The sequence below is a fragment of the Lissotriton vulgaris genome, chromosome 6 (genome assembly GCF_964263255.1).
Source record: "Lissotriton vulgaris chromosome 6, aLisVul1.2, whole genome shotgun sequence".
Lineage (NCBI taxonomy): Eukaryota > Metazoa > Chordata > Amphibia > Caudata > Salamandridae > Lissotriton > Lissotriton vulgaris.
In genome coordinates, this window is record NC_141694.1 from 1,439,896,316 (window position 1) to 1,439,917,536 (window position 21,221).

The window sequence follows — 21,221 nt, forward strand, 5'->3', positions numbered from 1 at the left end:
CCTCAGTGATGCTAATGTACCAGCTCTTTGCAGGATATAAGGATTCTTGGGATTGGTGCATGGACAGTGACAGTGACAAAATGTCTGACTCAGTGTGGGTTATGCAGTCCTCGCCACGTGATCAAGAGTAGTGGAATTTTCAGCAGTTTATTTTTTAAGAGTGGGATGACTAAACCTGTAAGTTTAGGTGCCCTAGGGTTGCTGTGATATTGGCTCTGGCACCACTGGTTGGGGGGTCTCCTCCGGCTACAATATGCATCCTATTTCCTAGGGGATAGTCCATAGAATTAGCTTCAAACCAGGCTCTAGTTTCTGTTCTGTGGTGGGGTGAGAGGGGCCTTAGTCGAGTAACCGTCCCTAAACCTGCACTTTCTTTCTCTTTATCTCCATTCTTCTATCTGCTGTGTGTACGATGGGAGTTGTTGAGAAAACACATTTATGCACTATCTGTATGCTCTGACCATACCCAGTACTCTGTATGCCACTTTCACACAAGTGGTTTCTGCCACTTTCACACAAGTGTACAGTTTTCCACATCTGGGACCTAGAGTGCCAATTACAGACAGCGGAGAACACTAGGAGTGAAGGGCAGCCTCTGCAGACCATGTATTGCTGACTTCTTCCTAAACACCTTCGATAAGAATACAAATGTCCACAAATAACTCCACCCAGTTGATTCCTAAGTAACCCACTTCACTGCATAATAAAAATTGTACGAGCTCTGTGGACTCACTACTTCTTGAGAACTTAGGAGACTCTTTTGCTTTAGAGATTCTTTGGAAAGTGTCCACACTAGCAATATTTTTTTGACTTTGGTTTGTACCCAATGTACAATGTGATGGCCAGTGAGACTTGACATGTACACCTTCCTACAAAGAAACTCTATACAGCTTAAAAATTAAAATGGCTACTATCAAACGGCAACTAGGTTTCCTCTGTGATGCAATGATACCAAGCACAGTAAAAGTAGAGTCGGTGTCACCAATATAAATGATATATGCCTTGTTAAATGGAATATGAAGGTACTCCTGTCCCCACTCTTGTAAGTGGGGTCAATTCTGCACTGAGTCCTGCACGCTCTCATGCTATTCTGAATCCTTTGTTTGGCCTGGTAAGTAATCTAAAAAGAGGTCTATTCACTAAAGTTTCAACACTTGCATCTCCGCACTGAGAGAGTTAAAAGAAAGATCTGCATACCTCTTAGCACCCAGAAGCGCAGATTCCATTGTGTTGAATAGAAATAGCCCCAAGACCTGATAAACAGAACTTGGAAATACTACATTTAGTTGTGTGAACAGTACAAGCCTTTGTCTGCGTTTCTGGAGACACCAAATGATATTTTGCAGAAATCTGTGGAACTTTAAGGGACAGAAATGTTTTTGATTTACAGCTGTTCAGGCAAATGAAGATTTGCTGAAAATCTTGAAGAATTGTATCTGATAGACATCTAGCCGCAGATTCTTTAACTTAGAATATCCCCAGGCGTCAGACTAGATCTGGAAATTTTTTGCAGCAGCACCTCTGCGCGCCGGGGGACAGCGCCACACGACCCCGCCCTGACGTAATCCACGTACGTGACGTCAGTGAGGTCCTATAAGTCTCTCCCGGCGGCTGAAGTCAGTTTCCTTCTTTTCCACGTGCAACGCGTATTCTCTCTCTCTCTCTCTCTCTCTCTCTCTCTCTCTCTCTCCCTCTCTCTCTCTCTCTCTCTCTCTCTCTCTCTCTCTCTCTCTCTCTCTCTCTCTCTCTCTCTCTCTCTCTCTTCTCTCTCTCTCTCTCTCTCTCTTCTCTCTCTTTCTCTCTCTTTCTCTCTTCTCTCTCTCTTTCTCTCCTCTTTCTCTCCTCTTTCTCTCTCTTTCTCTCTCTTTCTCTCTCTTTCTCTCTCTTTCTCTCTTTCTTCTCTCTTTCTCTCTTTCTCTCTTTCTCTCTTTCTCTCTTTCTCTCTTTCTCTCTTTCTCTCCTTTTTCTCTCTTTTTCTCTTTTTCTCTTTTTCTCTTTCAATTGCCATTGGGTTAGCTCTCACAGGAGTTCAGTTTGTGGCTCCCCTCTGAGTGTTTCCACATACAGTTAACCTCTGTTGAGGGGCTCCTTTCCTGTTATACGACACAAGGAGAGTTCTTTTCCTCTCCAGTTCCCTTCCCTTCCTTCCATCCTATCTATTAACTTGGGCCCTGGTCTCCTTTTGGTCGTCCTCTTGGGGGTCGGTTGTGCGCTACTTTGAGTGGTGGTGAGGGAATTCCTGCAGTAGGAGGAAATAGAGGAGGGGGCGCCACTGTTGCACGGTGTGTGACCAGTACTAGGCCCAGCCTTGTCTGGAAGTGTTAGCCCCCTCCCCCTGAAGTTTACATCTAGTTGCTCCTCTGATCACTGCGTCCACCATAGGCTGCATTTAACATAAATTTTTTCAAAAGGCAAACTATCAGCCCTGCAGTTAGAAAAGAAATGCAGCAATTTTTAAATAGTGCTAACTCAACCTCAAGGGTATTAGAGCGATTTACATGATATATTTAATTATTTGTATTCATGGGGAGATTAATTGATTTGCAGAGAATCACAGGATGTTAATCTGACCCGAGACTCAAAACTCATCTCTTAAGTCGGCAGCTCGAGCATTAAGCCACAACCTCTACCACAAGAGCAGAAGCATTTTCAATATTATTTACAACTTTATGCCACAAACAACCATTGACAACGCTAATAGTCCTGGCTTTTTGTAGGTGTAATGTTACTTGTATTTAATATCTGGATGCAATGACAGAAGAAGCAAAATATCAGTCAGGTGGAGCACCATGATAAGCACAGATTTTTAGCTTAACTGCTTTTAAGCCATGCTCTTAATTGCATCGGTCATGCCCCTTTGAGAGAGACACAGTTTTTTCATCCCATTTAAAGCCCTGTTCTACCAGTGCGGTCGGGTTGTTGGCGCACATAGCCTTGGCTGCAGCGCACAGAGACCTTACTCTGCCGCTCACAGAGGAAAAAAATTAAAGGGAACATTGGTCCAGACCCAGGATGAGGCGTCGCAATGTAAACAGACAGCCTTTACCTCTCTGGCCTGTGGCCTTGACCAGCGTCAATAACTTCCTCATATATGCGGAACTGCTGGGAGACCAATATGGCTTGGGGGCACTCTAGGAACTGCTATGCCCCTGAACTGTTATGGTTAACCTTGATGGGAAGTTTGGGTATGCTTGGCGTAGGTCCCCCGCAACCACCTGTTGGGGCCCGGGCTTCTCTCCACCGTTGGTAGAAGTATTGGGGTGTCGGTTTGGGGGAGGGGAAAGTTCAGTCCTATCAAGTTAATACTGTTGTAGTTATTGCGCACACACAGAGACCACATCAAACCTTCGCCCACGCAATTGAGATAGTAATCCCCACAGAGGGTAGATGACATCATACGTACATATTCCCCAGGTGGGGTAATTAACCATAGTATCCTAGAATGTTATAGAGGGCTGCTTAACAAAACTAAAAGGTGTGCCGTTCTCCCTCAGGGCAAAGGTTGCAAGGACGACATCCTTCTCCTACAGGAGATTCGCCTCCTGGGCAATGACACCCCATGCCTCATTAGATTCGGGTACACCACAGTATACTATTCAGGATTCACACGGGGCTCCTGGGGAACGGCTATTATGGTGCATTGCCTGGCCCCGCTCATCGTATTCAAACAGTGGCTAGACCCCGGGGGTCGATACACCATTATATAAGGTACATTACATGGCGAATGCGTAACCGTATGCAGCGTCTACGTTCCTCCTCCCCAGGGGCACACCTTCACTGATAGAATTTCACAAGTGTGGGGGGAGCTCCCAGACGGCGTAACTCTGAAGGGTGGTGATTGGAACGACGTTATGCACCCCTTGATCGCCTGCACGAGCCGGGGCATGAGTCTCAACCACGTAGATCCAAACACCCTCTCCTGGCTACTGCACTTGGGTGGTCGAATGTGTGGCGAGCTTATCACCCCTCTGAGAGAGGTTTTACATTCCTATCCATCGTTGATGGCACCCTATCGTGCCTATTTTTTGTCTTTCTGCCTCATAGTTACATACACAGGGTATCCCACGTCTCTATCCTGCACAGGGCATTATTAGACCATTCACCGGTCTTACTAAAGCTGTGTTTAGGATCTCCGAAGCCTCCCTTTCGGTGGTGTATGTCCCCCTGGCACCTCCAAGACCCCAAATACCAGAAGGCCCTTTGTCAGGCCATTTCCATCTACCTCTCGGCCAACACCGCTTCGGCCCTGTCTAGTATTAGTCTGTGGGAGGTTCTTAAACCCACAATTCGGAGGGGGGGTTGAAATTAGCTTTTCTGCGGCTGAAAAACATAAAAGTCTAGCCCAAATTGGGGAATTAGAAGACCGCCAGAGGTCCCTTGAAGCACAACTTGCTATGGGTGCCAGTCAAACATTAAGGTGCAATCTCCTCCAAATACATCAACATCTCATCAAAGAGGCACGCATGGTTTGGCTGGCGACACAGCACAGGATTTATCAGTGGGGTGACAAATCTAGTAAAATGTTTCACCTGTTGTGCCAGGCCACGATTTCCCCTACTCCCATTCCGGCACTTTGAGACGCAGATGGAGTTCTGTGCTCCTCCCCAGAAGCGGTGGTCCAAGTATTCGCAGCCTATTATGCTTCCCTATATAGACAGAAAGAACTCCTATCGAGCGCCCTTATACAGAAGTTCCTAACAGACATACACCCCCAAAAGCTCATAGACCGCGTACGAGACCAACTAGACTCACCAATAACTGTAGATGAACTCTGAGCCCGTAAGACCCCTCTTCGTACCGTCCTATCAACCTGCTTAATTTCGAACCTAAATTTCTGGGCAAAGTTCTTGCAGATCGCGTCCGCTCATGCATCCAAGACCTCATTCCCCCCCGGCCAGTCCGGCTTCATGGCACAAAGGTCCAATCACACAACGCCTCAGAGCTAGGCCGTCCCACGGCCACTCTTCTGGCTGACATAGATAAGGCGTTTGACTCTTTAAGCTGGACCTATCTATTGGAACTCCTCTGATCCATCAACTTAGGTCCGTGTTTTCTGGCATATATCCAGTTACTATATAAAGACCTTTCGGCCTCGGTGCGGATGGCGGGACACAGATCGGTATCCTTTCCTATATGCCACGGTACAAGGCAGGGTTGTTCCCCGTCCCCGTTATTTGCGTTGGCCATAGAGCCCATGGCTGCCTCGGTGCGGCAAGACCCATTGATCTGGGGGTTTGAGTGGTCACAAGAACGATCCGACAAAATCTCACTATATATAGACGATGTGCTGTCTTTTTATGAATGACCCTTGGTCCTTGAATTCTTCAGATTCTTTGGGTACTCGGGAGACCTCGGGCCTGGGAGCTAATCCCTCTAAATCGGTGCTCTTTCGTATATGTGGTGGCCTGGGACGCGAAACCTGGGCTGCGCAGCTGTCCCATGCGACGGAAGGATTCAAATATCTAGGAGTTCTTATTTCACAGTGCCCCACGACATTGTGGACACCTATTACTCCACTACTCCCAACCGTCCGTGAGGAGACCCTGATATGGTTTCATCTACCGCTGTCCCTGTATGGGCGAGCCACAATATTTAAAATGATTTCCCTGCCTCTGAAAATTTCCCGTATAATATATATATATTTTTTTATTTTTGGAGTTTTCTATAGCGCTGGCCAGACCCGAGGGCATCGGAGCGCTTCACAACCAGATATGGGTAGGTCACAATAGCGAGTACAATCCACAGAAGGCTAAGCGAACAACAAGTCCAACATGTATAAGTATAATGAATCGAAAGCGCACAAAGTGAGCGTATAGCAGGACCACAGATAGAATACGCATACCAATAAGAGATTGTACTGGCCCGAGACAGTGAGGACAAAGTCATATCCGTAGCGAGGCCAACCCCAGGAAATGGGGAGGGGGGGGAGGGAGAGGTCGGTTGCAGGAACGTGCGATCTGGAGGCAACAGAAGTTCGGATTAGAGGGTTACGTAAATGGATTTGGGAAGGCACGTTTGAGGTAGAGGTCTTTTATCCCTTGCACATGGCTTGCACATGGTTAGCTTAGATCAAGGCAGTCCTGAACAGGTTCTTGTGGCAGAGAGGTGCCCCCTGAGGAGCGCTGATATGCCCCCAAGGTGGGCAGAAAGACTGGCAATATTTCTTGAGGGGTGGGGGGCATTGATATGTCCTCACCCCCACGTATAAAAAGGCCAGCATAATTGCTGGCGCCTAGTGGGCTCTGCTGCCCCCAGGGCGGCAGATCAGGGGCTACTGCCCCCAACTGCCCTCTAGGGGAGGCAGAAAGACTGGAATTTTGCATGCTCATCTTGGGCAGCCCCCTTCTCTTATAGCAATGCAACATTCTTGACGGCTTTCTGGCACTGGGGGGGTGGAGGGGGGCAGATTGGGGGCTCAGAGAGACTGAATTGCCCCCCAAAGAATTGGAGTAGAGAAAAGGCCCTTGCCCAAGGGGTCGCTTCCCCTCCTTGGAGTCTAGTGAGTGGATCCCTACTTGAGGATCGCCCTCCTGCGGCGATCCCCAAGCAGGGATCCACTAGGGAGGTGTATCATTGGAAAGGGTATATTCATTCTCCCCTTTCCAGTGATACCTCTCCTGACTTTCTAAGTGCTCAGAGACAGTCTCCTGAGCACATAGAAAGTGAAACTGAAAGGAGACTATTAGCTCATTTCAGTATATATGAAATGACGTCAACGTGTTGTGTGTGCTGATTGTCATTTCACAGATACCAAATAGACAGCCTCAGAAGCTGGGAAGCTCTTCCCCAGATCACAAGGCTGTTGTGTGAAAAAGAAATCCCTCTGTTGTCCACACCAGAGGGATTTCCGGTGCCCTGTGTCACATGAGCACCGTGGCTCACGACGGCTACTGGTCATCCTGAGCACCCAAAGGGGTAACTCTTGTAACAGACAGCTAAAGCTATCTGTAGCCAGGTTTTAAAAAGGGTCTATACATTCAAGACTGAGGTATTATGTACTAAAGAGCCAGATTGCCCACCTCTGGTTGGAAATTGTTTTTCTTCATGCCTGTATCCTTTTGAAATCTTGTAAGTCATGTTGCTATCAAAAGGTAATGGCTCTAGCCGGACGTTCAAATGATTGCATGTTTAAGTATTTACTGTATCTTAGTTTCTATGCATATCCTTTAATGTGTAATGCGTGTCTGCTCGTCTTCGCTAACCATAAGAATCAAAGCCAAAAAATGAGTTTGATGGTTCTTTACTGAAATATACACTGGTACCAAGTTAGTAGTATGCAGAGACAATGGATGATGCTAATCGCAAGGGTTACTCAGTAGCTCGGAGTCCCTTATGTCTGGGGGAACACTTATGTAAAATGTCAATCAATCTGTCAGGACTACACGTCTCCAAGTATGCTTCTTAATTTTTGTTAATTAAGTGCCTTTTTTCCAAAGAGAAAAATGTGTACTTTATTAATTGAAAGTCGTATCATTGTGTCTTAGTTTTGGACAATTGGAAGCCCAGATGATTTTGTTGCTTATTCTGTGATTAGCACTCAAAAATTAAATCATAACACTATTAACTTTTTTCATATTACATCCATTCAATAACCTAACCTTTTCATTCTTGAATATTCTTTTTCAGAAAATGGAATAATAAAATCTGATAAAGTTTTTGAAGTAATGCTGTGCACAGATCGTAGACACTATGCGAAATGCAATCCATATATGGACTCCCCACAATCAATAGGTAAGCCTATTTGTACTAAAGTACACAGTTTCTTTAGATTAAATGTTATAGCATCTGGTTTATTGTCCATCTTGAAAATAGTTTTGTCCTTTCCAATAATTTGCTTTAGCCTACCCAGAGTATTTAGGTTTACAGGGCAGTTTTCACTTAGTCTTTTTTTTTTTCTCACCTGTACACAATCCTCTTTGCGGAAATCTCTAGTCATATGTCCTTTTTATCTGCTTTCGAACTATAAAGTGTATTTTAAAAAAAAGGGCACTTTCTTCCCTCTTCCTAGAAGACCTCTATGACTTATTTCTAAAACATTTGGACAGTTGCATCTGCAAGCTCCTACAATGAGGTGATCTGTCGGAGCAGAATCCTGAGCACTGTAAGGAGGCTATTGCTTTCATGTGCATTCTTCCTGTACCAGAATGAAATATGGTGGATGGTTGTCAATATAGCGAGGAGGGTGTGTTTTGATACTGTGTGACGTGATACTGTGTGACGCTAGGTATACACCCCTACATTGTATTCATTTAAGGAAATGTGCACTCCTTATACCATAAGGAATATTTTGAGGATGCCTAATCTTCTGTTGTGACTGGCCAGAATTGCTATAAATCTCAGTAGAGGCTTTATTGTCCAACTTTTAGTCTATTTTATGTTTGGATTAAATGTGCTTTTCTGTGGGTAAGTTGAGGTCATTCATTAATGTTATTTGCTACTTGTTCCAGACGTATTATGTGGTTATATGTTTGTACCTGCATGCATAATGACCACACCTAGTGTTGTGTAGTTCCTACCAATCCATAGGATCTTCGCATTTTTTCGACCATATAAACCAAGGGCTTGGTGTCTAGACTGATTCCGGACACCCCCGCAGAATATGTTGGCCTATAAACCAGCTAGATCACAGTGCCTCCATAAGCCATCCTAACCTTCCAGGGAGCAAATGGTTTCTGACAACCACTAAACGGGAAAACCCTGACCCTTCAGGTATTGTGGAACCAGTACAGAACCTTTCGCTCAATCACTCGTGCTCACTTATTCTCAGAGAAATATACAGAGAATACACAGTGGGACATTTTCAATAATATTTATTGAACCAATATAATTCTTGCATAAAATACGTGTGCTGCAATGATTAGTAGACCGAAGCTGATAAACATGATTACAAGCACCAAAAGCGTAACTAGTAGGTAGAGTTCTACCATGGGGAAGAAGCAATGTATATATGCAAGCATATATAACAAGGCAGTAATCAGACGTACTCCTACGATGCAGACCCTACTCTAAGTGTACCTAGAGTGCGTGTAGATGTAAAGCCAAGCACCGCCCCCCCCCCCCCCCCCCCCCCCCCCCGGGGGACGATCCAACCCCATTTCCTGATTGGATAGAGTGAAGGACCCCTTCTTGGTCACAAACTGGACACCACTCATGAGATGTCAGACCGCTGCGTAGTCAAATAGCTCTCATTCAAGAGCAGCCTGTACACCGGATTAATCACTGGAGCTGGAGAACCCTTCAGATAACAAGACAAATTATTACCCTCCCCAGCACACGTCAAACTTTCATAAAGGTCTCCCTATCATTCATGCTCAAACAAGTAAATAATTTTTTGACAGTTCCAATCGGTTGTTCGTTGTTTTTATTCCATCATTCTTGTCTTTAAAGTAGTCAAAACAGCCAACAAGCGTTTTGTTGCAATTGGGGGGGGGGGGGGTCTGTCCCACGACTTCCTCAAGGCTGTATAAATGTAAAACATTTAAAGTGCCCATATATTTAATGTGCCACATTGATTTTGCACATAGTACATATTACACATTGTTATATGGCAAATATTATTTCGGATTGAGCTAATTATTTCGTATAATTATTTGCCTCGTGTCTTATAGGGAGCTGGCAAGAGGTGATATGATAGGTTTTGAATTCCATATCACTCGTGCGTGTAACCCAGCATGACAGATTTACTGTGCTATTAATATTGCGCCAAACCAAAATTGATAAATACCTAATGCTTCAGATCCATAATTTCTAAAAATTAAACAAAAAAAAGCATGCCATACTTTAGGTGCGAATTCATAGTCACTATGAGTGATCTACTGTACTTAAACATAAGCACTCCATATTCCATATATCAACACCTACTTGAAATTTGGTGCTAATTCCAACCCACATTGAGGTTCCAATCCTTTCGACGTGCCAACTTTATTTCGATCAAGTATCTCCCTTATGTCTTTAGTGCAGGTATCTGTGAAGCCTAATAGAGGTATAAGTGTCAGTAAACTTATACCTTATATTATAATCCATAGGCATTCTATGACCTAAATATCTATCCCTGTTCCACAGTATATGCTTGCAAAAAGTATCGTAATCAGGCACCCACCCTTGGTGTCTGTAACTGCATAATGAAAACTTAGTGTAATCTGTTGTGACCCAACATTGTTTTTATCCACTAATCATTTTAAAATTCTTTAAGTCATCCCAGATAATCGTTAAATACTGACTTAAATGAGTTTGTTACTTTTAATTCATAAAAAAAATCCAAAGTCTAAATATAACATTCATTATCTTATCTCTTATCTGTCATTTTCAAAAACCAGAATGGTACGCTACGAAATAGCCCACAAGCACCAGTATCAGCCCTGAGGGAGACAAATCCATCCATTAAACCACACCTGTAAATTGGCGAACCACGCCCTAAAATGAACAAAATGTTCTCAGCACGGTAATCGCCTCACCTCTGATAAATGTCTCCTAGTGCCCAGCGCCCCGCTCCACGTTTGTTCCCGAGTTCGGATTACAACTCCCGGGTAACGGTCCCGACATGTATTTAAAACCACTTCCTGATTCTTGCCTGTGTGGGCGTGTCTACGTTAGACGTGCGTCCATGGCGGTGTGCAGGCCCATGAGAGTGGGTCTCCAAAAATGACCGCCATCTTACATATAAATCCAGCGCAAATCGTATAATGATACTGGTTGCAGTGTTAAAAATAAACAATAAATAAATCTAAATATAAGTAAGAATTCTGAAACGCGGAAATCCTCTAACATGATTCTATATACGAAACGTATGTCGGTGTAATTTATTTGAAGGAATTTAATATTGAAGTGATCAGAGTGCTAATTTCTACTTCTAAAAACAAGTGGTTTTATCTGTGTGTTCCATTATTTTTATAGTGTCTAAACAAAGTACATCTCGTTGTTATGAGATGTGGAGAAACTTCTGTCGTTGTTCCTCCAATGATTGAAGTGATAGTGTGGGTATCCTATTATCAAAGTATCAAGTAAGGTGTCCTCATGTCTCCTATTTCCCTCCATCCATTAAGATTAGAACATTAAGAATCTTAAACCGTATAGTTAACAATGTACTTATCAGTATGTACAATATTGATAGTATTCTTAATCGAGATAAAAATATAAGTGAGTTTTACATACAAGAAAAAAGGAAAGAAATCAATCGCTGTGTTGCATTGTCATAGTCTCACTTTTGAATTTCCAACTCATTCCGCATTCTTGACTCATTAATTTCAATTAGCGGCATTGCAACATATATGTATCAGGAGCATGTGAGACCATACATATGTCTCCATTTAATTACCCAGGAAATAATGTAATTCCTGATCAATGTTAAGTCCGCACTCTGTACTCCTGAGCTTCAAAATCCAGAGTGCTTCTCTTCTACGTAAGTCCAGTTCTCTGTTGCCCCCTCTCGGGTGTCTTGGTGTGTGTTCAAGTCTATAGAATTGAAACCGTTTGTTGTTAATCTGTGACGGACAGATAGACCTGTGTGCAGCTAAAGGGTACCTCATATCACCCTGTTTTACTGCCCGTATGTGTTCCCCCAATCCTCTCCCCTAGTGTTCTGATAGTGCTGCCTATGTATCTCTTAGTAAACTTGCATTCAATGGCAACCTAGGATTAATACCACATTTCGACATTTGCCTAGATAACAAGACAAGTTCGCCATTGAAGGATTGCATGCCCCATGAAGAGAAATGTCCTTGTAAACCTAAGAGCAGCTTGCAGCAATTTAACAGTATCCTGAAAAGTAATTCCCAATACTCGTGTGTATATCCTTCCCCTAGAGCATCATATCTGCCTACCTGTTGGACTGGAGATAATGTTGAAATTGAAAGGTCATGACCGTTAGGGTGATGTAACCATGGATTATCCAGTTAGTGGGTAGTGTCTCAGCCACTGTGAAAGGTAATTGGTCTAATTTTTCAATATGCAACCTGCTATATTTAACATCTCTACCTGCCATTGTTAGCTGTCTTTCTGTTAGATCATATGCTAAAAACAGGGTTGTACTGTTAATGTAAAGCCATGGCAAGTGGCCGAAAGGTAACGCTAGTAACATCCAGCTCAGTTTTACTCTAGACCGTAATTGTGACTGTCCATGTTGTAAAATAGATCAGTCCTGCTGTATTATGTCAATTGCGGAAGACACATTGTTGCCCAGTGAATACATTCTGGATGATGATGTGGTCATACCGTTATCAACCAAAGCCTTTTCTAAATTAACCCTATAAATCTCACACAATCTCTCGGCCGCTTCTGTTGAGAAATCTTCCATAGCTCATTGTATATTCCATACAAAACATTTTTGACGTGGGTTCTGGGGACCTAATATAAATCCCTGCGATCCATGTCATCAGAAAGAATGGACAACTGTTGCTTCACCTGGAAAGTGTTGAGGTATTTAGCCAATCAAGGCACAACTTCCCAACACTATATGATGTCACCACCCCAAGTGTTCTATCTGTAAATATTGATGATCATGCCTATTCATCTAAAAGCCTTTGGTTTTACCTAGGAATCGAGATTGACACCCCTTTTTATGTACACATGCCAATCTAACCATCCCTTCCAATTGGAGTCTGATGAATTGAAAGAACCATTACATATCATGGTATATAGTGTATCCTCATTAAAGTGTTTAAAGTGCTGCCAATTCTCGAATTGTGAGAATGTGGGAATATGTGGTGTGCTCAAATCCTTTATTCGTGCTACATCAAGACTTGAAGTTCCTTGCACTCACTGTCTTGTTCAGGAAAATCATTTACTGTGGTATGAGGCATGCTCTAAATTTGGCCTCAGTTCCCTGAACCTGGCATTCTTTTGTCCCCCAGATAGACTTTGTGTCTATTGTGCTTTTCCAAAAGTCAAAACCCTGTATAGACAGTTAGGAAATAAAGGAAGCAGAGTATATCAGCTTTGTGTTGGTTAGCATATTTTTCTGTGCAAGTGTAGGTGCAAACCTATAGTAATAAGAGGCTGGGACTAATGTCTCAAAACCTAAAAAATAAGCAAACCTCTGTGCAAAAGGCTTTGAACTAACCTTTTGGAGAGGTTGGGCAGTGTTCCCATTAGGTGTAATTATAAACAGCGCGTGGGATACTAGCTTTGTGTAAAAAAAAAAAAAAGTAAAATAAAATTGTGTCCATAATGCTAGTAACTGAACATGTCTCAAATTACTTTTACCATCATACAATTCATCATGCAGCTGATTGTGCATAATTTGTTTTCAGATTTAGAACAGTTTCAATGTCCCAATCATGAAAGAAATTACTAGAGGTAATGATGTCATTTAAAGAAATCTTAAATAAGTAAGGGATTTGCAAACGATCAGTAGGACCATACACATCATACAATTCCTACAGGAGCTGGAACTGCTCTGATGTTCACCAGGGACAAATCCCATAGTTCACGGTGCGATGATGCAAGGTCACTAGTTGTACTGCAGAGCTTTCTGGGAGAAAGTGTCTATTCAGAAGTAAGAAAAAGACAGTCACTATAGCAATCCAAAGCACTAGGAAAAGTAATCCAGAGATGTGTCCAGGGAACAATGAAGAAATTCTTTTTCAGCTAAAAATAAAAGCATAAACTCGTAGCTTAAAAGGGAGAGGCATTGTTGGCAGTTCAGGTTGACTTGGATCTGATGAAAATCGCCATAATGCACAAAGTAGCCAGATGCCGCCCGGTCTATTCTTAGCAGCTCAGCAGGTTTTGTAGAACTTGGAGATGACTCGATCTGTGGCATGTTTACATATTCGTTGTCAATTTTTCAAATTGAAATGTCTCTACTTGTTGTTTGTACAATTGTCAGGCCTCAAAATCCAGATTTTTTTTAATAGACTTAAACAATCTACTCGACCTCATTATAATGCTCTTGAGCCATTAACTGGTTTCAACTTATGTTATCATAGGCAGGTATTTTAATTCACCGAGACTCCATTTTCTTCCTTATCACATATGAGAGCACCTTCAAATAAGCGAGTTCAGAACATTTGCTGTACAGAAAACTCTCTTGTTTGATTTAATGAACTAAACATTAACTCCATATAGAATGCAAATCTAGCTACATATAAGATAACGCTTGACTGCAGACGTGCTTCTTAGTTCATTAAATACATTGTCATCGGGGCTTGGCTAGGAATATTTCTCACATGTTTAAAAACTATCCATTTTAATGGTATATATGTTTAACACTCAAACCTTTAGAAAACAATCGCACTCACTGGATGATGTTATCGGTGCTATCATGTGAAATGTCATCAGTGACGTCACTGAGCATGCCATGAGTGATCAATATGTGAGGTCATAAGCAGTGCATTGCGGGGACATTGTAGTTTGCTCGGCTAACATTAGAACTGCTGATTTTTTAACTATAACGTCCATGTAACCTTTGTTTTTTCAATGAAAAAAAATAAATATATATATATATATATATACATACACACACAACTCTGGGATGTTACCAAGTTTAGGTGCTGTGGGGGCAGCTCCTGTAAAGAGCACCCTGTGACACTCTGCTCACCTCAAATGTCTGTTTTTCTAGCACTGTTTCTAGGCATAGGATTAGCACAGTGCCATCCATGCCAAACTGTAAAATGACAAAAGCCTTGTACTACTCCAGGCACAGTGTTACTGCTCTGGACTGCTAAGATACCATCCAAGCCAACCTGGAATGAATAAAAGCAACCGCCAACATGTGTTTCATTATCATAATAGCCCTTCGGAGAAGTTTAGCTTTGTCCATATATATCTCAAGAGGGATGCAGGTATATATACTAGCAGCCCGTCCCAACTTTGTCCGGGAGAAAAATGCTTGTGATCAATCAGTCTTCATGGCCCCCGCCCGCCCCGATGTTTGCCAATGACTGTTTTTTCTAAATCCCACTTGACATTCTGTCTCTAAAGCCTTTTTTGATCAACTTTGCTGACTGTGTCAATCAATCGCAATACTTAATGCACAGTGTTGCGCTGCTCGGGCCTCCCGTTTTAACCTTACATCTCGTTAGCATAGAGATGGGGCTTGCATCAGCAGCCCAACACACAGCGATGATTTGATTCTGTGGAGACATTTCTTGCTGACTGTCAATCAATCGCATTACTTAATGCACAGTGTTGCGCTGCTCGGGCCTCTCGTTTTATCCTTACATCACGTTAGCATAGAGATGGGGCTTGCACCAGCAGCCCAACACACAGCGATGATTTGATTCTGTGGAGACATTTCAATATTACTCACCGCTTGTCCGCCTCACCGCTTGTCCGACGCTCACCGCTCCTCCCTTTTGATTGTCTCACTGCTTGTCCGCCTCACCGCTTGTCCGACGCTCACTTCTCTTCCCCTTTGATTCTGTGGAGACATTTGGAGACATTTCAGCGCCGTTCCGCCTCACCGCTTGTCCGACGCTCACCGCTCCTACCTTTTGATTCTGTGGAGACATTTCAGCGCTGCTCCTCCCCGCACTCATGTCCGCCGCTGTTCCTCGTGCTCCTGTACGCCGCTCCTCCCCGCGGTGCTGAAGTCAGCACGATAGTCGCGGCCGGCTCTACTTCCAAGGGACTACTTTTTTTTTTAATCGTAAATTTTTTAAATAACGTATAATTTTTTTTTTTTATATAGCCTATGTCCTTCTGCTTGCCCTGACGTTTTCAAACATGTATTGGGTGTTTGGATTGGTGGTGTACTTTTCGAGTTTACCTGGCTCAAAGAACACAGTTCTCTCTTTATAATAGTAGTATAGATGTTCATACAAATGCCAAACAAACTGCCGAACTCCTTACGTGACGGGTGCCTCCTTCGTGCATTTGGCTTGCACGTAATGAATTCCTCAACAATTGTCCCTTCACCCAGGAACATAACAGGAGCACACTCAGGCGTGAATTTTAAAACATTTATTTCATCTCGCATGACACGTTTCAGCCGCCAGGCCTTTATAAAATGCTGTGTGATGAAAACCGATCATTAATGTTCCATGTTTAAATAGCTCAAGACGCTCACCTTCTTTGTCGTGGCAAGCAAGAGAGGACTGCATTTGCTTCATGGTCCTTTTGTTGTTTTTTTCGGCGCCATCATTGAATGTGAGTAAGTGCATTTCAGTCCCATAATAATGTTGTTTCATGTTCCTGTTGACTTTGGAAATACATTTCCTTCCTCATGATGGATTAAATATTCATGCCTTACACAAATGTCCGATATTTAGGCCACTCAGTGCATTTCAGAATTTCTGAGTGTGCTCCTGTTATGTTCCTGGGTGAAGGGACAATTGTTGAGGAATTAATTACGTGCAAGCCAAATGCACGAAGGAGGCACCCGTCACGTAAGGAGTTCGGCAGTTTGTAAAACTGCCTGAACCACCCGAGCAAAATGAAAGATGTGCCTGCTGACCTTGGAGTTGGGACATGACGACATGTATAAGCGCTGATTACTTACATCCGCACTTTCAATGCACTGAGTGGCTGACGAAAGGCAAGTTACAGCAATAGCATCATAAAATAACTGCACCTGGAGAGAGACTAACAGTGGCCTAAATATCGGACATTTGTGTAAGGCATGAATATTTAACCCATCATGAGGAAGGAAATTTATTTCCAAAGTCAACAGGAAAATGAAACAACATTATTATGGGACTGAAATGCACTTACTCACATTCAATGATGGTGCCCAAAAAAACAACAAAAGGACCATGAAGCAAATGCAGTCCTCTCTTGCTTGCCACGACAAAGAAGGTGAGCGTCATAAGCTATTTAAACATTGGAACATTAACGATCGGTTTTCATCACACAGCATTTGATAAAGGCCATGCGGCTGAAATGCGTCATGCGAGATGAAATAAATGTTTTAAAATTCAAGCCCGAGTGTGCTCCTGTTATGTTCCTGGGTGAAGGGACAATTGTTGAGGAATGAAAATATATATATATATATATATATATATATATATTCAATGAAAAAACCATAGGTTATAGGCCATATATAGTTAGGAATTAGCATTTACAAAACCTTATTTTACTCGCATAAAACCATTGAAATTCCATATATAGTTAGCTAACTATAAGCGCTAACTATATATCGCGCACCCGCAATCCACTGCTGATGATGTCACATATTACATCATTCATGACATGGTCAGTGACATCACTGATGACATCACTGATCACAACATCCAGTGATTGTATGTGTCTGTAAAGTTTAAATATGTTTCACATATTGAAGAATGAGTGGATGTATAAGTGTCTGGATGAAGAATTTAGTAGGTGCATGACTGACTGTATGAGTGAGTGATTAAATGTGTCTCACTGAGTACATGGGTTAGTGACTAAACTGTCTTAATTCGTGCATCAGTATGTTTGATGTTGTGTAAGCTGCTGCATGTGTTGATCAGTAGCTATAAGAGTGGCCATATGGGTTATTGATTGGTTGCCCAAATATTTGAATGGGAGGCTGAGTGTGTGTGTGGGTGGCTGGGAGGTGCGTGACTCTGTGCATAGATGTGTAAGCAGTTGATTCACTAGGAGTATGAGTTCAAGAGTGCATGTGGAAACAGCTATATGGGCGGTTGACTGTGCATGGGTGTGTTGGTGAGTGAATGGATTTCTCATTGCTACATGTGCAAGTAAGTACGTATGTAAAACACAATACATGTGAGAGTTGAGATATATAAATAACTGAACATAAGAGCCAGTGAATGTGTGAGTGGCTGTATCGATCACTGTGAGCTTGTATCAGGGATTATATAAGAGAGTAAATATGTGTTATTATATGTTTGAATAAGTAAGATGTGTATAACTGTATAGTTGAGGAAATGGAGGTGTGATTGATTCTTTGCATGACTGACTAGGTGTGTGAGTAACTCCATGGATGAGTGACAGTCTGTGAGTGTCTGTTTATACTGAGTGTATGTAAGGTTATATTAGAGTCTGAAGAGGTTCATTGTATTATCACATGAGTGATGTGATCAGTGATGACAAATGAGATGTCATCAGTGATGTCATTTGAGTTGTCATCAGTAATGTCATCAGTGATGTCATTTGAGATGTCATCATTGATATCATTTGAGTTGTCATCAGTGATGTCATTTGAGATGTCATCAGTGATGTCATCAGTGATGTCACTGACCATGTCATGAATGATGTAATATGTGACATCATCAGCAGTGGATTGCGGGTGCGCGATATATAGTTAGCGCTTATAGTTAGCTAACTATATATGGAATTTCAATGGTTTTATGCGAGTAAAATAAGGTTTTGTAAATGCTAATTCCTAACTATATATGGCCTATAACCTATGGTTTTTTCATTGAATTTTCAAGGTTTTGTAAATGCAAATTCCTAACTATATATCCACTATAACCTATGGTTTTTTCTGTGAATTTCATTGGTTTTTTAATAGCAAATATGAAAAGCTTTAAAATGTCAAGTACGTGATAGATAAAAACATTTTCGTATTTATGCACGCTGATGTGCTTTGAACGCTGCACCCCCCCCCCTCCCCTCTTTTGCCTTAGTAGTACTCTCTCTTTGCAGATACTGAAGGGTAGTTAACGCAGGCCTTTACCCCTGTTGTAATCCGTCGTGCCTCCTTGTCTCTCCATTTGATTGATTGTTGTCCAAGCATTTACTGTTTTAGAATTGGTTCTCTTTGGATCATTCTCTATTTACAAACAAGCACAAAGTCGCAATACTCTGTTTAGTCTTTGCAGATAGTGAAAAATCGTGTAAAAAAATAAAAGTAATCGAGCAAAATCAGTAGGCCACTAATTGGATCTCTTTTTGACCTCGCTAAAATAGAAATATTAGGAACAACCCTTCTTGAGAAATACGAAAATAGTGAGATGAACTGAGCTCCACACCATGAGGGCTGCAAGACAGCTCGGCTCCATCACCCATCCCGCACAAAATAATGACAAACCCTATGCAAATATTAAAAATATAGACAACACACCAGCAAAGAAACAGGGTAAAACATTTTATTAAAAAACTATTTACATAACGTTGGTTTATAAGATGATGTCAGTAGTGGACCGATGTGTGAATAGATCGAAAACAGCACAAGGCTCCAAGATCCGGATAGCAAGCTCCTGGATGTTGGGTGCCATAGTTTAGAGTTCTGAATTTCAGCCTTTTTCAATGCCTGTGCTTTGTTGAATCAAAATGGCGGCTTGACACAAAGCTGACTCAAGCGTTGTTACTGATGCTATGCAGACCAAAACTGGTTTTCAGTTTGTACATTTTTCTAGATTTTTCAATCCAAGTTTGGTTGACTTTGTAGAACGATGGCTTCAGATTTTCAACATACGGTGTGGTGGCGCTGACTGGGAGGGGGCGCTTCGCTCCTGCCCCCTCCCCAAGTAAGATTTTCATACGTGAAAGTACGTTAATGGTTTTGGTCCCTGAGATGCTTCGATGTCACTACCATTCTCAAATAGCATAAGTTCTGGATGTTGGGTGCCATAGTTAAGAGTTCTGAGCAGCGCTTGTAACACTGTCTGAAGCTTATTTCCACCTACTGCAGCTTCACTATTCTCAAAGTAAGTGAGTGTCGTTTGTGGACCTGACTGCATTAGAAAACAATGTGATATGTTACCTTCCTAAACAGCTTGACGGAGGCCCCTGAGGGGCAGTGTGATGGCCATGGACTCGGAGAAGACGCTTGGCTCCGACACCCTCCCCAAGTCTTATAGCACTGGTGTAGCCTGAGATCGCCCCCGACATAGACGGCCGGCTCCCGGGGTCCGGCGGAACTTTTTGCCTTTTGATGACTCTTCAATTCTGGACCTTGTCCCACAATCCGTTTGACCTGAAGACAAGCTGTAGTGGGGCGCCCCTTTATCGTTTTAGTTGCCATTCCGCCCGCTTTTGCTACACTGTGCCTCTTCCGCCATTCAGCTGTTTTCCGCCCGCTCTTGCGACTACAGCGTCTCGCTCACCATGTAGTTGAGATGCGCCCGCTCTTGCGGTGCAGCGATAGGCGGCTGCCACAGGACTCTCAAAATGGCGGCCGGCTCTTCGGTTTTGGGCCTGGTCCACTAAAATGGCCCTGGGACACCTTGGAACTCGGACGCTTGTCTGCTAGGGCTTGGGTCCCATTCTCGAAAAGCGTCCCCTCAGCCGTGAAGATTCTACAAAAGTCTTGGGGGCCTCCGACTCCCGCAGGCTTCTGGTGGGGAGCGGCTGCCATGATTGCTCGTGGAATGGCCACGACGGAGCTACGAGATGGTAGTGGTCTCATGCTGACGCCAGCTTTAGTCTGAAACATCCAGAAACACTGTAGACTACCAATTCGATCAGTTCCGGTAGCGCCCCAACATGACCCGGAAGAGAAGAACTTGCCCTCCCCTCTTTGACTGATGGTTCTTGTTGCCTGTCCCCTCTGTTGTCATTTAACAGAACTTTTTGGACTGCTGAAAGGGGTTGTATTCTGAACGGTGGTTGGTGGAGACATTTAGACTATATTCTTGACCTACGTTGTCGCGTAATGCGTTTTATGACACGCCGCGTTAGCGCACCCGGAAGTGATCCGAGGCGCGGCGCGCAGCGCGTAACGTAAGCATAACAGGTCATGTGACTTGTTAATAAAACTTTTCATTGGTTCATTTTACTTTTGTTAATTTAATGATGAAAAGCTTGGTCATATGACCTAAAAATTACGCTTTTTATTATTTTCGAACAATATTTTTTTTTCAAACATATGTTATAATATTCCAGGCTAATGTACTTTCCCGGAAAATTTACAACTGTCTGGCAAGTAAAATATATTCCTTTTTCGAGAAAAAGGGCGTTTCTTCCTTCCATGACGGAGCCGTTGAGTAAAAGAGATTCGGCCTGCTGTCTTAGTCGCCGATACGCCTGATTATCAGATTCTTATCGATCACTTTATGTTGCAGACATGAAAAACACAACTGCCCTTGACCATTTATCTTTACTGCGTTCCTACATATTATACCTTTTATCCGTCATGTAATTGGACTGCTTTATTTCACTTGCCTTTTACTGATTCGAAAACAGTCACTAAAAGTAAAAACTTTACAAATGAAAATACTACTACCGTGTTTTGTTTTAAAAACCTTTATTGTGAAAATGTCAGTATACAAATACGGGCCTATAACCACGTGGGCCGGCCACGGAGCAAACTGAAATCGTATATGATGAGGAGACATTTACACTGTAGAAGAACGTAACGAGCGGGCCATTAGGTGACAAGAACAAAGGTGTCTAAC

General features: G+C 42.8%; 1 protein-coding gene across 2 annotated transcripts in view; it reads left to right on the plus strand.

The window, feature by feature from the left end:
* Window positions 1-21,221, plus strand: part of LOC147708968 (protein-L-isoaspartate(D-aspartate) O-methyltransferase) — a 254,816-nt gene that overhangs the window by 28,933 nt on the left and 204,662 nt on the right. For both annotated transcript variants that reach the window (XM_086927565.1, XM_086927566.1), the window contains exon 2: window positions 7,627-7,731. In XM_086927565.1, the coding sequence (XP_086783691.1) occupies window positions 7,627-7,731 (105 nt within the window). The remainder of the gene's footprint in view (window positions 1-7,626; window positions 7,732-21,221) is intronic.